This window comes from Heterodontus francisci, unplaced genomic scaffold, assembly GCF_036365525.1.
Source record: "Heterodontus francisci isolate sHetFra1 unplaced genomic scaffold, sHetFra1.hap1 HAP1_SCAFFOLD_106, whole genome shotgun sequence".
In the NCBI taxonomy this organism is placed as follows: Eukaryota; Metazoa; Chordata; class Chondrichthyes; order Heterodontiformes; family Heterodontidae; genus Heterodontus; species Heterodontus francisci.
The window spans coordinates 1,643,000-1,659,344 of record NW_027140940.1 but is presented as its reverse complement, the minus strand read 5'-3'; the positions used below and the strand labels follow the sequence as shown (position 1 = coordinate 1,659,344).

The 16,345-nt window shown below is 43.8% G+C and overlaps 1 protein-coding gene across 1 annotated transcript in view; it reads right to left on the bottom strand.

The window, feature by feature from the left end:
- The window catches only part of LOC137361434 (NACHT, LRR and PYD domains-containing protein 3-like), a 105,248-nt gene that overhangs the window by 47,371 nt on the left and 41,532 nt on the right, over positions 1-16,345 (bottom strand). Inside the window, 3 exon segments of the mRNA XM_068026294.1 lie at positions 3,345-3,410; positions 3,516-3,687; positions 9,276-9,442. Coding sequence (XP_067882395.1) covers positions 3,345-3,410; positions 3,516-3,687; positions 9,276-9,442 — 405 coding nt within the window.

The window sequence follows — 16,345 nt, the reverse complement described above, 5'->3', positions numbered from 1 at the left end:
AAGCCTCTGATCTCTCGAGCTTCAAAGAATGAGAGATGATCTCACTGAAACTTACAAAATTCTTGCAGGGTCTTAGAGGGTGGATGTAGATAGGATGTTTCCCCTGACCGGTGAGTCTAGACCAGGGGACATCATCTCAGAATAAGGGGTAGGCAATTTAAGACGGAGATGAGTAGGAATTTCTTCACTCAGAGGGAGGTGAATCTTTGGAATTCTCCACCCCAGAGGGTTGTGGAAGCCGTTCAAGACAGAAGTCGATAGATGTCTGGATTTTAATGACATAAAGAGATATGGAGATAGTGTGGAGAAATGACATTGAGGTAAATGATCAGCCATGATCTAACTGAATGGTGGAGTGGGCTCGATGGGCTAAATGACCTACTTCGACTCCTATGCTCCTAATTAAAATTACAGGTGACTGGAAGCTTGAGGTTACTCTTGCGGACTGAACAGAGATGGCCCATAAAGCGGTCACCCAAACTGCGCTTGGTCTCCCCAGTGTAGAAGTGGCTGAACCATGAGCAGCAAAAACAGTTACTAAACTGGAAACAGTAAAAGTAAATCACTGTTTCACCTGGAAGGAGTGTTTGGGGCACCAGATGGTGGGAATGGAGTCAGTAAAAAGGAAGGTTTTACATCTCTGGTACCTGAATGAGATGGTGTTGTGGGAAAGAAAGAGGTTACAGGTGAGTAAGGAGTGGATTAGGATGTCACGGAGGGAACAGTCCCCTCAGAATGCTGAAAAGTTATTTAAGCTGATAGGATTTTAGGTTGAGGTGAATGTGAGGGAGTTTGATATATTTTATTTAGGCAAGTGACGTAGAAATTGAAATATTTTAATGGCATTCACATTAGTTCAGGAAACAGGCTGACAATCAGAAGTAAGAAGGTAAATCAGGGTAATTTGTTCACCTAAAGGGTAATAGAGCAGGGGGCCAGTTACCAGGGAAGGACACTAAGGGGACAGTGTAAGTGGGGTCTAGAGACAATTCAAGGTGGATACACTGAGTGGAGGGGCAGGCTTGTTCATTGCTGGAACAGGGGCAGGCTTATTTGGGCCAAGAGGCATTTTCCTGTCTGTAACCATTCTCCTGTTAGATTATGTTTCAGAAATCGCTAACAATATCAGTAGTTCATGCATATATTCATTGATTGTGGTTTGATAGCAGTCTGGTCATAGTCATGGAGAGATACAGCACAGAAATAGGCCCTTCAGCCCAATGAGTCCATGCCAACCATCAACCACCCATTTATACTAATCCTTCATTCATCCCATATTTTCCATCCCCACAACTCTCCTACCACCTACCTAAATTAGGGACTTTTTTTAAAACAATGGCCGACTTACCTATCAACCCACAAGTCTTTGACATGTGGGAGGAAACTGGAGCACCCAGAGGAAACCCACACAGTCACAGGGAGAAACCTACAAACTTCACGCAGGCAGTACCCAGAACTGAACCCAGGTCGCTAGAGCCGTGAGGCTGTGGTGCCAGTCACTGCACCACCCTTGTTACTGATTAGAATTAGAAATGGAACTACTGCCCACTTCACTCAGTGTAATGTTAGAGCAGAAAACATTCACAGTTCATTTGAACTGTTCTACCAATAATTATACTGCATTGTTTAATTTTGGTCCCAGTTTCCTATAATGCAGGTTTGGGAAATTAAAAATATGTTTCTGTTAGTCATTACATTGGGTTCAAAAACAACTCCAGAGTTAAAGGATTATTCTTTCAGTAGAATGAGATTCTCTCTTTCACTGTCATTAGGAAATTAGCCAATAACTGACTTCCCAGTCACCCTGAACATTGTCTTTTCCTCACATTTCTCCATGGATTAATGTTCTATTGTGTGAACATCGACATATATTCTCAGATTGGATCAAACACATTCTGATGTCTCATTCTGTGCTGTTAAATGATAACGTTTTAATATTTCACATTTCTCCACCTCTTTCCCTACAGTTAAAAAGGAGACAAATCAGAGCCAGGGAACTACAGGCCTATCATGCTGACATCCCTTAATGGAAAGTTCGTGGAAGGGATAAAAAGGGAGGGACCAATAGAGAGAGAAAAGATCTTGGTGTTATTGTGCCCAGATCACTGAAGGGTCATGACCAATGTAGAGAAACAATAGATAAAGCCACCAAAGTACTGGGCTGTTATTAACAAAACCACTCAGTATAAAAGACACCACTTTGACACTGAACAGGTCGCTGGTCAGATCACATCTGTATACCATGCTCAGTTTTGTTCCCTCGCACATTGGATCATATAGTGCCATTGGAAAAGACCCAGAGGAGAACTACAGGAATGATTCCTGTTTTAGAGAATCTGAGCTACTCAGACAAGCTCAAGGACCTTGGTCTATTTATTTTAGAGCAGCATAGACTGTTAGGCAACCTGATAGAGGTCTATTAAATAACTGAATGGCTGGATAGAGTCTCTGTTGATAGATTATTCTAATTTATCAGATTGGGAGGACCAGCAAACACACATTTAAACTATGTAAATGTAGGAATAAACTGGATGTTCGATGCCTCTTCTTCCCCAGAGAATTGTGATCCTCTGGAATGTGCTGCCGACTGCTGATTCTCTGTTTACCTTCAAGAGGGAGCTGGACCGATTCCTGACTGGGACAGAGATCTCATCATGTAGAAGTGTTTTTACAGGTAAAATATGGTCCATGTGATCTCCTAGATTGGTTTCAATGGGCAGAGGGGGGTTCAGAGAGGAATATTACCGAGCACATTTTCCCATATTGACTCTGGGTCTTTCCATGTTTTTTCTTGGCTGTGGGAGTGGTGTCTTGTGGGGGTAAGGGGTAAGGGAGGGATGAAGAGTTTAGCCATAATGGTCGAGCCTTCGTGGCGTTGGTTAGGTTTGATGGATCATCTGGTCTCTTCCTGCTCATCATTTTGGTGGGACATATTGCTTGGGATGCAGGGAACCCTTAACATCTGGGTCAAGGCACTGCTCTTTACTGTGAGCCCAGAGCATCCGTGCAGCACACAGGAGGTTTGTATTAAGATTCACAGCTTATCAGGATCCTGCCAGGTGTGTGTAAGATTTCAGAAATAATAATGATCAGCAGCTGGATTCAGTGAAATACAATGTTCACATATTTACAGGATGTGACAAAAGTCGTATGAATTGTAACTTGAATCTGTGCAGAGTATTTGAGAATTGACAACAAATCCAAACAATGTTCAATCTTGTTTCTCCAGCCTTTGATTTTCTGATTCCCAGATTCTGTCAATCTCTTAAACAAACGGCTACAGTCAATCATTCTGATTCTCGGAAGTGAAATAAACAGTTTGAAATCTCCATGTCATCACTTACCTTTCAGGTCACTGGGTATTTCAGATAAACCTCGTGCGATGTCCATATAATCAAATGAATCACAACCTGTTAAAATCAATTAATTTTCATGAAATCAGATTTGTGTAATATTACAGTAAATTCTGCAGTGTTTGAATCTGAAGTTGAATTCAATGTGTGATTTTACCGTACCGAGTTCCTGTATTTCTTTCAGTATTTTGTACAACTTTGGTAACCTGTGGCACATTTTCACAAAGGATTTCCACATCACCCTTCGGACCCGAGAGCCTTTCTCCATCACCAGATTTAGGAGAAGTTTGGAACTGTCCGCCCGGTTTCCCTTCTCCACGAGCTCAGTGACTTTCTGTAAAGAATAATAATGAATATCTAAATTCTCAGTTTTGAGCACAGAAAGCAGTCACTGGGCCGGGTACTGATCCATTCTGAACATGGGCTGAATATTCTGTAAACATCTTGATTCAGACATTAATGGCAAATAAATGTGACAAAACTAAATTCAAAATCAGAAGTATTGTTCTAGGAGAGTGAGGAATCACTGAGAATCTGCAGTATTTTAATGGGATTAGTTTTCTCTGTCCTTCAGTGTCCAACATGACATCAGATACTGATTGACAATATGATCCACTTGTTTCTCACACTTATTTCCTGCGGTCACACTTTGTGATTTACTCAGAAATAAAACAGCAGCGAATCAGAACTCAAGTGACAGGGAAGGACGATTCTGAACTGAGGGAAACAGCGAGAAAACTGTCTGAGAAATTATCACCAACCAATCGAAACAACCCTTGTTGATTTATCAGTCAGGAGAATCAACCAATAATAATAATACTGAAAATCCAATTGCTCCGTACATACTCCCCTCAGTAATTGAAATGTCAGATACTCAATGTTTTGTACATCCGCAGCCACCATGAAACCTCAGTAACTGGGAGAACATATTCAGCAATGGATAGTCAGGACTTCCATCAACAAATTACATTTAATATAGGACTTTTAATGTCAAGAAACAACCCAAGGTGTTTCACAGAGACAGAATCAGACAACGGGCCTGCGATAAAGCAGGATAAATTGGCACAGGTGACCAAAACCTAAGAAAAGGTCAGTTTTAAGAAGGAGGGGACGGGGATCGGTTTCAGGAGTGAATTTCAGAGCGTGGGACCCAAGGTTACTGAAATCTTGACCACCAGTGGTGGTGTGAAGGAAGGGCTGCACAGGAGGTCAGGGTCAGAGCAATGGAAAATTCCAGTGGTACGAGAACTGAAGGAGGTTACAGTGATAGGAAGCATCAGGACCATCAAGTTATATCAATAGAAGGATATGAATTTTAAATTGAAGGCCTGAGGGTTGGAAGTCATTCTAGGTGTGTGAGCACACATGTGATATCAGAAATGGGACCTGGAGGGGACAGGGTACAGGCAGCAGACTCTGAGTAGCTGAAGATTACAGAGTGTGTAAGGTGGGAGGCTGGGCAGGAGAACATTGGAATAGTCGTGTCTGGAAGCATAGACGAGGGCTCAGCAGGAGATGGGCTGAAGTAGGGATAGAGACTGGCAATGTTACATAGACAGAAGTAGGAGATCATCGTGATGGAGAGAATGTCGGATATGGAGTTCAGCTCGAGGGTGGATGCTGAAATCAGAGACAGTCTGTCTTAGCCTCAGGCAGTGGCCAGTAGGAGTTGACAATGTGTCTGCACACGGACACCAGTGGTCCGTAGTTAAAAATGTTGAAGTCTGTGGTAATTGTAAATGTCTTGCTCCAAGCCTTCCCTCCAAATCCTGTCAATTGCCTCTGTTCTCTCCTTTTTTCCAATCCGACTAAAACTCTTTCCCTTTGTTTTCAATCCAGACTCCAGTTACACTCGAACCACTACCCTGTTCTTTGTACAGATACTGACGGATCCACTAATATTTTCACCTCTTCAGAACATTGTTTCAGATTCATGGTATTTGCCATTTTATCCTTTCTTTCCTATTTCCCGGTTTCTATCCTGTAACAATCTGCAATTCGAAGATCTAACATTGCAACAATTCTCAGTGGCAGCCGGGAAGCAAATTACATGTTGGGGTGTATTAACAGTGCAAGATTGAGCTGAAAGAATGAGATAATCCTGTCACTTCCTAAAATCATTCATGTGACTGCACTTAGATGACTGTATAATTCTGATTGACTCAGTACAAAACGTTAATGTTGCTACTGAAAAGAGGAAGTAGAATAACTGAGAGAAGGGAGTGGTTGGAATTGAGGAACTATTGTGTAATCTGGGAATGTCCTCATTGGAAAAGAGAATGTTGAGAGGTGATATGATTGCTGTTTTACTTTGTCCAGTACAGTAGAAACAGAGGACACAGCCTGAGCTTCAAGGAGGGTAAATTCACAACTAATCTCTCGTAACAATATTACAGAGTGAACAGTCAGTCTGTGGGACACACTCACTAGGGAAGCTGGAGTTAGTATTGATTCATTCAAATGTGAATTAGACAGATATATTTCAGAAAATAACATTTTGAGATGCACTATTAGTGTAATTTTTTATTTATTCCGGCAATAGTACTGAAGACCGGTGCTCCAGAACTTACCACACCCCTAGCCAAGCTGTTCCAGTACAGCTACAACATTGGCATCTACCCTGCAATGTGGAAAATTGCCCAGGTATGTCCTGTACACAAAAGGCAGGACATTCCAACCCGGCCAATTACCGCCCCATTAGCCTACTCTCAATCCTCAGTAAAGTGATGGAAGGTGTCATCAACAGTGCCATCAAGCGGCACTTGCTTAGCAGCAACCTGCTTAGTGATGCTCAGTTTGGGTTCCGCCATGGCCACTCAGCTCCTGACCTCATTACAGCCTTGGTTCAAACATGGAGAAAAGAGCTGAACTCAAGAGGTGAGGTGAGAGTGACTGCCCTTGACATCAAGGCAGCATTTGACCGAGGATGGCATCAAGGAGCCCTCACGAAACTGAGGTCAATGGGAATCAAGGGGAAAACCCTCCGCTGGCTGGAGTCATACCTGGCACAAAGGAAGATGATTGTGGTTGTTGGAGGTCAATCATCTGAGCTCCAGGACATCACTGCAGGAGTTCCTCAGGGTAGTGTCCTCGGCCCAACCATCTTCAGCTGCTTCATCAATGACCTTCCTTCAATCATAAGGTCAGAAGTGGGGATGTTCGCTGATGATTGCACAATGTTCAGCACCATTCGTGCCTCCTCAGATACTGAAGCAGTCCGTGTAGAAATGCAGCAAGACCTGGACAATATCCAGGCTTGGGCTGATAAGTGGCAAGTAACATTCGCGCCACACAAGTGCCAGGCAATGACCATCTCCAACAAGAGAGAATCTAACCATCTTCCCTTGACATTCAACGGCATTACCATCGCTGAATGCCCCACTATCAACATCCTAGGGACTATCATTGACCAGAAACTGAACTGGAGTAGCTATATAAATACCGTGGCTGCAAGAGCAGGTCAGAGGCCAGGAATCCTGAGGCGAGTAACTCACCTCCTGACTCCCCAAAGCCTGTCCACCATCTACAAAGCACAAGTCAGGAGTGTGATGGAATACTCTTCAATGCCTGGATGGGTGCAGCTCTAACAACACTCATGGGCAATAAGTGCTGGCCAGGCCACAGGCATCCACATCCCATGAATTTTCTTTTTTTTTTATTCTTTCATTATTCATTCAAATGTTGTCTTGATGTCAAGGGCCAACACTCTCTCCTTTCCTCTGGAATTTGGTTCTTTTATCCAGGGTTGGACCAAGGCCTTAATGAGGTCTGGAGCCGGGTGTCTGTGGTGGAACGCAAACTGCGCATCGATGAGCAGATTATTGGTAAGTGCCTCTTGAGAGCATTGTCGAAAACACCTTCCATCACTTTGCTGATGATTACGAGTACCCTGTGGGACAGTAATTTACTGGATTGGATTTGTTGTGCTTTTGTGGAGTAGGACATAACTGGGCAATTCTTCCAATTTGTTAGGCAGCTGCCAGTGTTGGAACAACTGCTGAGATGTGATATCATCGGGGCCTATAAACTTTGCTGTGTCCAGTGCGCTCAGCCATTCCTTTTATCACGTAGGGTAAATCAAACTGGCTGAAGACCGGCATCTGTGAAGGTGTGGACCTCAGGAGGAGGTCGATCTGGATCATCTACTTGAAACTTCTGGCTGAAGATGGCTGCGAATGCTTCAGCTTTGTTTTCTGCACTCTGGGCTCCGCCATTATGGACGATGCAGATGTTTGTGGAACGTCCTCTTCAGTTAGTTGTTTAATTGTCCTGCACTATATGACTGGGTGTGGCAGGACTGTAAAGTTCTATGATTTGTTGGTTGTGGGATCACTAGTCTGTTTACAGCATGCCACTTCTGCTGTTCAGCATGTAGTCCTGTGATGTAGCTTCACTATGTTGGCACCTCAATTTCAGTTTGCCTGGTGCTGCTCCTGTCATGCTCTCCCACTCTCCTCATTGAACCAGAGTTGGTCCCCTGGCTTGATGGTAATGGTAAAGTGAGGGATACGACAGGCCATGAGGTCACAGAACGTAGTGAAATATAATTCTGCTGCTGCTCGTGGCATCCTCATGGATGCTCAGTTTTAGATGATAGATCTATTCTGTATCATTACATTTACAACGGTGGTAGTGCACACAACATGATGGAGGAGTCTTCAGTTCCCAAACGTGACAAGGACTGTGTGATGATCACTCTTACCAATGTGGTCATGGACAGATACATCTGCGACAGGTAGATGGGTGAGGACAAGTAGATTTTTTCCCTTGTGTTGGTTCTCGCGCCAACCTTTGCATGCCCTGTCTGCCAGATTTGTCCTTCAGGATTGGCCAGCTCGGTCAGGAGTGGTTCTACCGAGCCACTCTTGACGGACATTAAAGATTCCCCACCCTCACCCCCTCCAGAGTAAATTCTGGGCCCTTGCTTCTTCCACGTGACATGAAGGAATACAAATACATCGACTGAGGGAGGACAATAATCAGAGAGTGGTTTCCTCGTCCATGTCTGACCTCAGGTCATGAGATTTCACGGGATTCAGAGTCAATGTTGAGGACTCTCGTGGCCAACCCTGTTTACTGTATATCACTGGACCAGCATCTCCCATCGTTCTGTCTGGTGGGAAAGGACATACCTAGGAATAGTGATGGAGGAGTCTCGGATGTTGATTGATGGTTAGACTCAATCATACCTAGATCAGGCTGTTGCTTAACTAAGCTGTGGGATAAGTTCTTTCAATTTTTTTCCCTAGTCTCCAGATGTTACTGAGGAATTTGGAAGGTCAACTGGCTGTGTAACTGAATACGATTCTGGTCGGTCCACCTGGTTTTACTATTATACTTTTTTGTAGCAGTTTGAGTGACTTCCTGGGCCATTTCAAAGGGCAGTTAAGAGTCAACCACACCACTGTGTCTGGAGTCACAGGTCGGCCAGGCTGGATAAGGACGGCAGGTTTCCTTCCCTAAAGGATGTTACTGAACCAGCTGGGTTTTGACGAATATCCAATATTATTTAATGAATTCAAACCCACAAACTGCCACTGTGAGATTTGAGCTCAGGTGTCTGGATTATTGGTCCAGATCTCTGGTATAACAATCCAGTAACATGATCACTATGTCACTGGACCCAAACGTGGTGAGTGTAACATGCTTGGAAGGAACAGGTGACTTTAGACCTCTGGTTCCCAAAGCTCTCCACCTCTGGGCTTTTCCACATACCTGGGTCTGTTGTAGACTAGCTGATAAAGATCAGTTAACAATTAACAACTCCATTATCAGTGCAGTATGTGACTGCCCAAATGTTAGAAGGCGAGTCAGACCTTGGTCATTTTTTACCCAGCATTTCCTATGCTCCCATGTGACTATATTCTATCAGTTCTGTGACATTAGAACAAATTAACCTCATTCTGTATCCCTCCCACTTACTTGATACTCTTGTCCAGTGAAATGGTCCTCGCCTGTTAATATGAGACTGAGTCCCTCCACCCCTTCTTCAGTCGCCTGTTCGAGTCTGTCCCGGTAGAATTGCATCAACTTGAACAGCTGGTAATCATCACACTTTGTCAGGAAATCAGTGATTGTGAAGTTCAGATCTGTGAACACAAATGGAGAAAACTAAACACATTATCGGTATTCTATCCAGACTGTTACATTTCCTATGATACCAAACAGCTGAAACCTCCTGTGAGTCACATTACCAACAACTTCTGAAAACAGAGAAACACCACATGTATCACATTCCACTGACCTGTATAGTCAATTCTTAAAAACAGGGGACAAGTTTGTCACACATGATTTACCTGCAACTTATCAGCTCCAGATCCCCAAACAATCCCCTGTATCTTTAAATGGTCACTAGGTCAAAACTGAAACACAGACTTCAGGAGTTTTCCCATAACTCTGGCCTCCCCCTGCATCTTATCTCCATTCTCGATAGTCTGCAAAACCTGCTAAGAAATGTGCTGTTTTCCTTTCAATTCTTTTAATGTATACCTATTGATTCCATCGAGGGAACAGGAGTAGGTCCTTTAGCCCCTCGAGCCTGTTCCATCATCCAGTGATATCCTGGCTGACATGTGATCTAATTCTATGTACCCCACTTTGCCTCATATCCTTTAATACCCCTGGTTAACAAGAAGTTATCAATTTCAGATTTAAAATCAACAATTGATATAGAATCACTTGCTGTTTGTGGAAGAGAGTTCCTTTGCGTGTCGAAGTTTTGTGTAATTTCACTCCTGGTTCTAATTTTTTGACTACGTCTCCTAGTCCTAGACTCCATATTTCATTGAAATAGTTTCTCTCTATTGACCCCATCTCTTCCCCTTAATATCTTGAAAACCTTGATCAAATCACCCCTTAACTTTGCAAAAAGCAGGGATTACAAGCCTAGTTTGTGTAACCTCTTCTCATAATCTAACCTTGGAATCCAGATATAATTCTGATAAATCTACGCTATACTCCTTCCAAGGATAATAGATCCTTCCTAAGGTTTGGAGTTCAGAACTGAACACAGTTCTCCAGGTGTGGTCTAACCAGGGCTCTGTATATCTGTAGTGTAACTTCTTCCCCGTCGTATTCTCATCCTCGAGATATAAAGGTCAGTATTCCATTAGCCTTTTTGATTATTGTACCTGTTCATGACATTTTAATGATCAATGGATTTCCAAGTTTCTTTGGACCTTCACTGTTTCTAGCTTTTTGCCATTTGGAAAGTACCGCTCTATTCATTTTAGAAAGTTGATGACCTCACATTTGCCTATACTGAAATCCATTTACCACAGTTTTGTCTATTCACGGGATAATGGGCAGGTAATCTGATTGGCAGGATATGACTAGTGGTGTCCTGCAAGGTTTGTACTGGGACCTCAACTATTCACTGTATGTATTAGCAACTTAGATAACAGATTAGAAAGCCACATATCCAGGTTTACTGATGACACACAGATAGGCGGCATTATAAGCAGTGTAGATGGAAGCAGAATATTACAATCATCAGCAAAGTTATGGAAGGTATCATTGACAGTTCTGATGTTCAGTTTGGGTTCCACCAGAACCGCTCGGCTCCTGACCTCATTACAGCTGTGATCCAAACATGGACAAACAAGCTGAACTCCAGAGGTGAGGTGACAGTGACTGGCCTTGACATCAAGGCAGCATTTGATCGAGTGTGGCCTGAGGGGTATAAACTGGTTCTGTATCACAAATTCTTTTTTTTAACACCTCCCACTGATTCGCTATCATTTTACCCATTAACAGATTTGCCAGTTTACTGTTGACAATCTCTGTCTCATCAAATTGAAGTCAGCCTTACCTAAATCTGGAATTTTAGCAGCTGCTTCGCACTTCTCCCTTTCAAATCACTAATTCAACTCAATCATATTATTATCACTATTACATAAATGTTCACGCACTGTTACGTTGCACCATAGGCTGCAGGAGTTCCTCAGGGAAGTGTCCCAGGCCCAACCATCTTCAACTCCTCATCAATGACCCTTCCTCCATCATAAGGTCAGGAGTGGGGATGTTTGCTGATGATTACACTGTGTTCAGTACCATTCACAACTCCTCAGATACTGAAGCAGTCCGTGACCGCAGGCAAGACCTGGACAACATTCAGGCTTAGGCAGTAAATGGCAAGTAACATTCACACCTGTCAAGCACCAGGTAATGGCCATCTCCAACAAGAGAGAATCTAACCACCACCCATTGATGTTCAACAGCACCACCATCACTGAATACCCCATACCACCACCACCAACATCCTGGGAGTTACCATTGACCAGAAACTGAACTGGAGCAGCAACATAAATACTGTAGCTACAAGAGCAGGTCGGAGGCTGGGAATTCTGCAGCGAGTAACTCACCTCCTGACACCCCAAAGCCTGCTCACTGTCTACAATCAGGAATCTGATGGAATACTCTCCACTTGCAAGGATGAGTGCCGCTCCAACAACACTCAAGAAGCTCGATACCATCCAAGACAAAGCAGTCAGATTGATCAACACCTCATCCACCACTTTAAACATTCACTCCCTCCATCACCAGTGTACACTGGCAGCAGTGTGTACCATCTAAAAGATGCACGACAGTAACCACTCCCTCCTCAAAAAATCCATCTCCAGCCTCCCTTTGCTCTCCAAAATCCTTGGACATGTTGTCGTGCCCATCTTTCCTGGAACTCCATGTCTGAATCCCTCCAATCAAATTTCCACCAGTGCCACAGTACTGAAACAGCTTTTATCACAGTCACAAATAACATCCTCTGTGACTCCGACAGTGGTAAATGATTTACTGTAATCCTTCTCAACCTGTCTGCAGCCTTTGACACAGTTGACCACAACATCCTCCTCCATCGGCCAGCTGGGTGGAACTGTGTCAGTGGTTCCTGGTTTAATTCTTATCTATCAAATCATAGTCAGAGAATCACTGGCAGTGGCTTCTCTTCCTGCTCCCACACCGTTACCTCTGGAGTCACCCAATGATCTATCATTGGTCTCCTTCTATTTCTCATCAATTTGCTGCCTCTCAGTGACATCAACCAAAAACATAGGATTAGGCTTCACAGAGACATTGAAAAGTAAATGTTTGGCTAAGACAAATGTGGGTCCATTACAGGCAGAGTCTGGAGAATTTATCATGGGGAACAGAGAAATGGCAGAGAAGCTAAATGATTACATTGTGTCTGTCTTCATTAAGGAAGATACAAGAAATCTCCCAGAATTACAGATCCAAGGGATTAGGGGGAATGAGGAATTGAAGGAAATTAGTATTCGTATTAATAAGAAGGTTGCATTGGAGAACTTAACGGGGCTGAAGGTCGATAAGTCCCCAGGACCTAATATTCTACATCCAAGAGTGTTGAAAGAGGTAGCTATGGAGATAGTGGATGCATTGGTGATCATCTTGCAAACTTCTATGGATGCTGGAGCAGTTCCTGCAGATTGGAAAGTTGCAAATGTCACCCCACTATTTAAGAAGGGAGGGAGAGAGAAAACAGGGAATTACAGACCTGTTCGCCTTACATCAGTCATTGGGAAAATGCTAGTATCTATGCAAAAGGATACGATAAAATGGACACTTGTACAATAAAGATCTGATTGGGCATAGTCAACATGGATAGATGAAGGGGAAATCATGTTTGATGAACCTGTTGGAGTTTTTTGAGGATGTTACTAACAGAATTGATAAAGGGAGTTGGTGGATGTGGTATATGTGGAGTTCAGAAGGCTTTTGATAAAGTTCTCCACAAGAGATTCGTTAGCAAAATTAAAGCACATGAAATAAGAGGTAATATACTGGAACAAAAACAAGAAATGCTGGAATCACTCAGCAGGTCTGGCAGCATCTGTGGAAAGAGAAGCAGAGTTAATGTTTCGGGTCAGTGACCCTTCTTCGGTAATATACTGGCATGGATTAAGGATTGGTTAGCTGGAAGAAAGCAAAGAGTAGGAATAAACGGGTCATTCTCGTGTTGGCAAGCTGTGAATAGTGGTGTACTGCAGGGATCAGTGCTTGGGCCCCAGCTTTTCACAATATATATCAATGATTTGGATGTGGGGATCAAATGTAATATTTCCAAGTTCACGGATGATGCAAAACTAGGTGGGAATGTGTGTTTTGAGGAAGATGCAAAGTGGCTTCAAGGGAATTTCAACAGACTTAGTGTGTGGGCAAGAACGTGGCAGATGGAATATAATGTGGAAACATGAGGTTATCCACTTTGGTAGGAGGAATGGATGTAGAAAGTATTTCTTAAATGGTAAGAGATTAGAAAGTGTAGATGTACAAAGGGACCTGGGTGTCCTTGTCAATAAGTCACTGAAAGCTAACATGCAGGTGCAGCAAGAAATTAAGAAGGCTAATGGTCTGATAGTCTTTATCGCAAGAGGATTTGAGTACAGGAGTAGTGAAGTCTCGCTTCAACTATATAGAACCTTGGTTAGACTGCACCTGGAGTACTGTGTGCAGTTTTGGTCCCCTTACCATAGGAAGGATATTACTGCCATAGAGGGAGTGCAACAAAGATTAACCAGACTTGCTGTCGAGATGGTGGGACTGTCCTGTGAAGAGACTGGGGAAACTGGGCCTGTATTCTCCAGAGTTTCGAAGGATGAGAGGTAATCTCATTGAAACTGACAAAATACTTAAAGGGATAGACAGGGGAGATGCAGCTCAGATGTTTCCCCTAGTTGGGGAGTCCAGAACCAGGGGACACAATTTTAAAATAAGGGGAAGCCACTTAGGACAGAGATGAGGAGCGGTTAGCACTGCAGCCTCACAGCTCCAGCGACCCGGGTTCAATTCTGGGTACTGCCTGTGTGGAGTTTGCAAGTTCTCCCTGTGTCTGCTTGGGTTTTCTCCGGCTGCTCCGCTTTCCTCCCACAAGCCAAAAGACTTGCCGGTTGATAGGTAAATTGGCCATTATAAATTGCCCCTAGTATAGGTAGGTGGTAGGGGAATATGGGAACAGGTGAGGATGTGGTAGGAACATGGGATTAGTGTAGGATTAGTATAAATGGGAGGTTGATGGTCGGCACAGAGTCGGTGGGCCGAAGGGCCTGTTTCAGTGCTGTATCTCTAAACTAAAACTAAACTAAATTTCTTTACTCAGAGAGTTGTGAATCTTTGGAATTCTCTGCCCCAGAAAGCTGTGGAAGCTCAGTCATTGAGCATGTTTAAAGCAAAGATTGACAGATTTCTAAATACAAATGACATAATGGGATATGGGGATAGTGTGAGAAAAGGGCATTGAAGGATGAGCAGCCATGATCATACAGAATTGTGTGGCAGGCTCGATGGACTGAATAGCCTCCACCCGCTCCTATGTTCTTGTCAATGACACCCAGCTTTACCTCACCACTATTCCTAAACTCTGCTGCTCCTATCCTAACTCACACCAAGTCTCATTTCCCCATCACCTGTGGTCGCTGATGTACATTGCCTTCCAGTCCGAAAACACCTCAATTTTATAATCCTCATCTTTACTTTTCAAATCCCTCCACAGCCTCGCCCTTCCTATCTTTGTAACTTGATCCAGTTTACAAGCCTTCGATACCTCGGCACTCCTCCAAATCTGGCACATTTAAAATCAGGATGCACATGGGCGACACAGTGGCTCGCACTGCAGCCTCACAGCTCCAGGGACCTGGGTTCAATTCTGGGTACTGTCTGTGTGGAGTTTGCAAGTTCTCCCTGTGTCTGCGTGGGTTTTCTCCCACATGCCAAAGACTTGCAGGTGATAGGTAAATTGGCTGTTATAAATTGCCCCTATTGTAGGTAGGTGGTAGGGCATATGGGATTACTGTAGGGTTAGTATAAGTGGGTGGTTGTTGGTCGGCACAGACTCGGTGGGCCGAAGGGCCTGTTTCAGTGCTGTATCTCTAAATAAAAAAACAATGTTCCACCATTGGCAGCAGTGCCTTCAGCTACCAAGGCCCTAAACTCTGGATTTCTCTTCCTAATCTTCTCCACTGCACTGGCACTCTCTCCTCCTTTAAGATTCTCCTTAAAACCAACCTCTTTGACCAAACTTTGGTCCTAGAGATATCGAGTTTTCAGCACAGAAACAGGCTCTTCAGCCCATCGTGTCCGTGCCAGACATAAAGCACCTAACTATTCTAATCCCATATTCCTGTACTTGGCCCATCGCCCTGTATGCGATGGCGTTTCAAGTGCTCATCTAAATACTTCTTAAATGTTGTGAGGGTTCCTGCCTCCACCACCTCTTCAGGCAGTGTGTTCCAGATTCCAATCACCCGCTGGGTGAAAAAATGTTTTCTCAAATCTTCTGCCCCTTACCCCAAATCTATGCCCCCTGGTTCTTGACCACTCCACCAAGGGAAAAAGTTTCTTCCTATCTAACCTATCAATCAATGCCTTTCATAATCTTGTACACGTCAATCATGTCCCTCCTCAGCCTTCTCAGCTCCAAGGAAAACAATCCTAGCCTATCCAGTCTCTCTTCATAGCTGAAATGCTCCAGCCCAGGCAACATCCTAGTGAATCTCCTCTGCACCCTCTCCAGTGCAATCACATCCTTCCTATAGTGTGGTGACCAGAACTGTACACAGTACTCCAGCTGTGGCCTAACTAGCGTTTTATACAGCTCCATCATAACCTCCCTGCTCCTATATTCTATGCCTCGGCTAATAAAGGCAAATATCCCATATGCCTTCCTAACCACCTTATCTAGCTGTGCTGCTGCCTTCAGTGAACTATGGACAAGTACACCAAGGTCCCTCTGACTTTTTTTTTAGAGATACAGCACTGAAACAGGCCCTTCGGCCCACCGAGTCTGTGCCGACCATTCACCACCCATTTGTACTAATCCTACACTAATCCCATATTCCTACCACATCCCCACCTTCCCTATATTCCCCTACCACCTACCTATACTAGGGACAATTTATAATGGCCAATTTACCTATCAACCTGCAAGTCTTTTGGCTGTGGGAGGAAACCGGAGCACCCGGAGGAAACCCACGCAGACACAG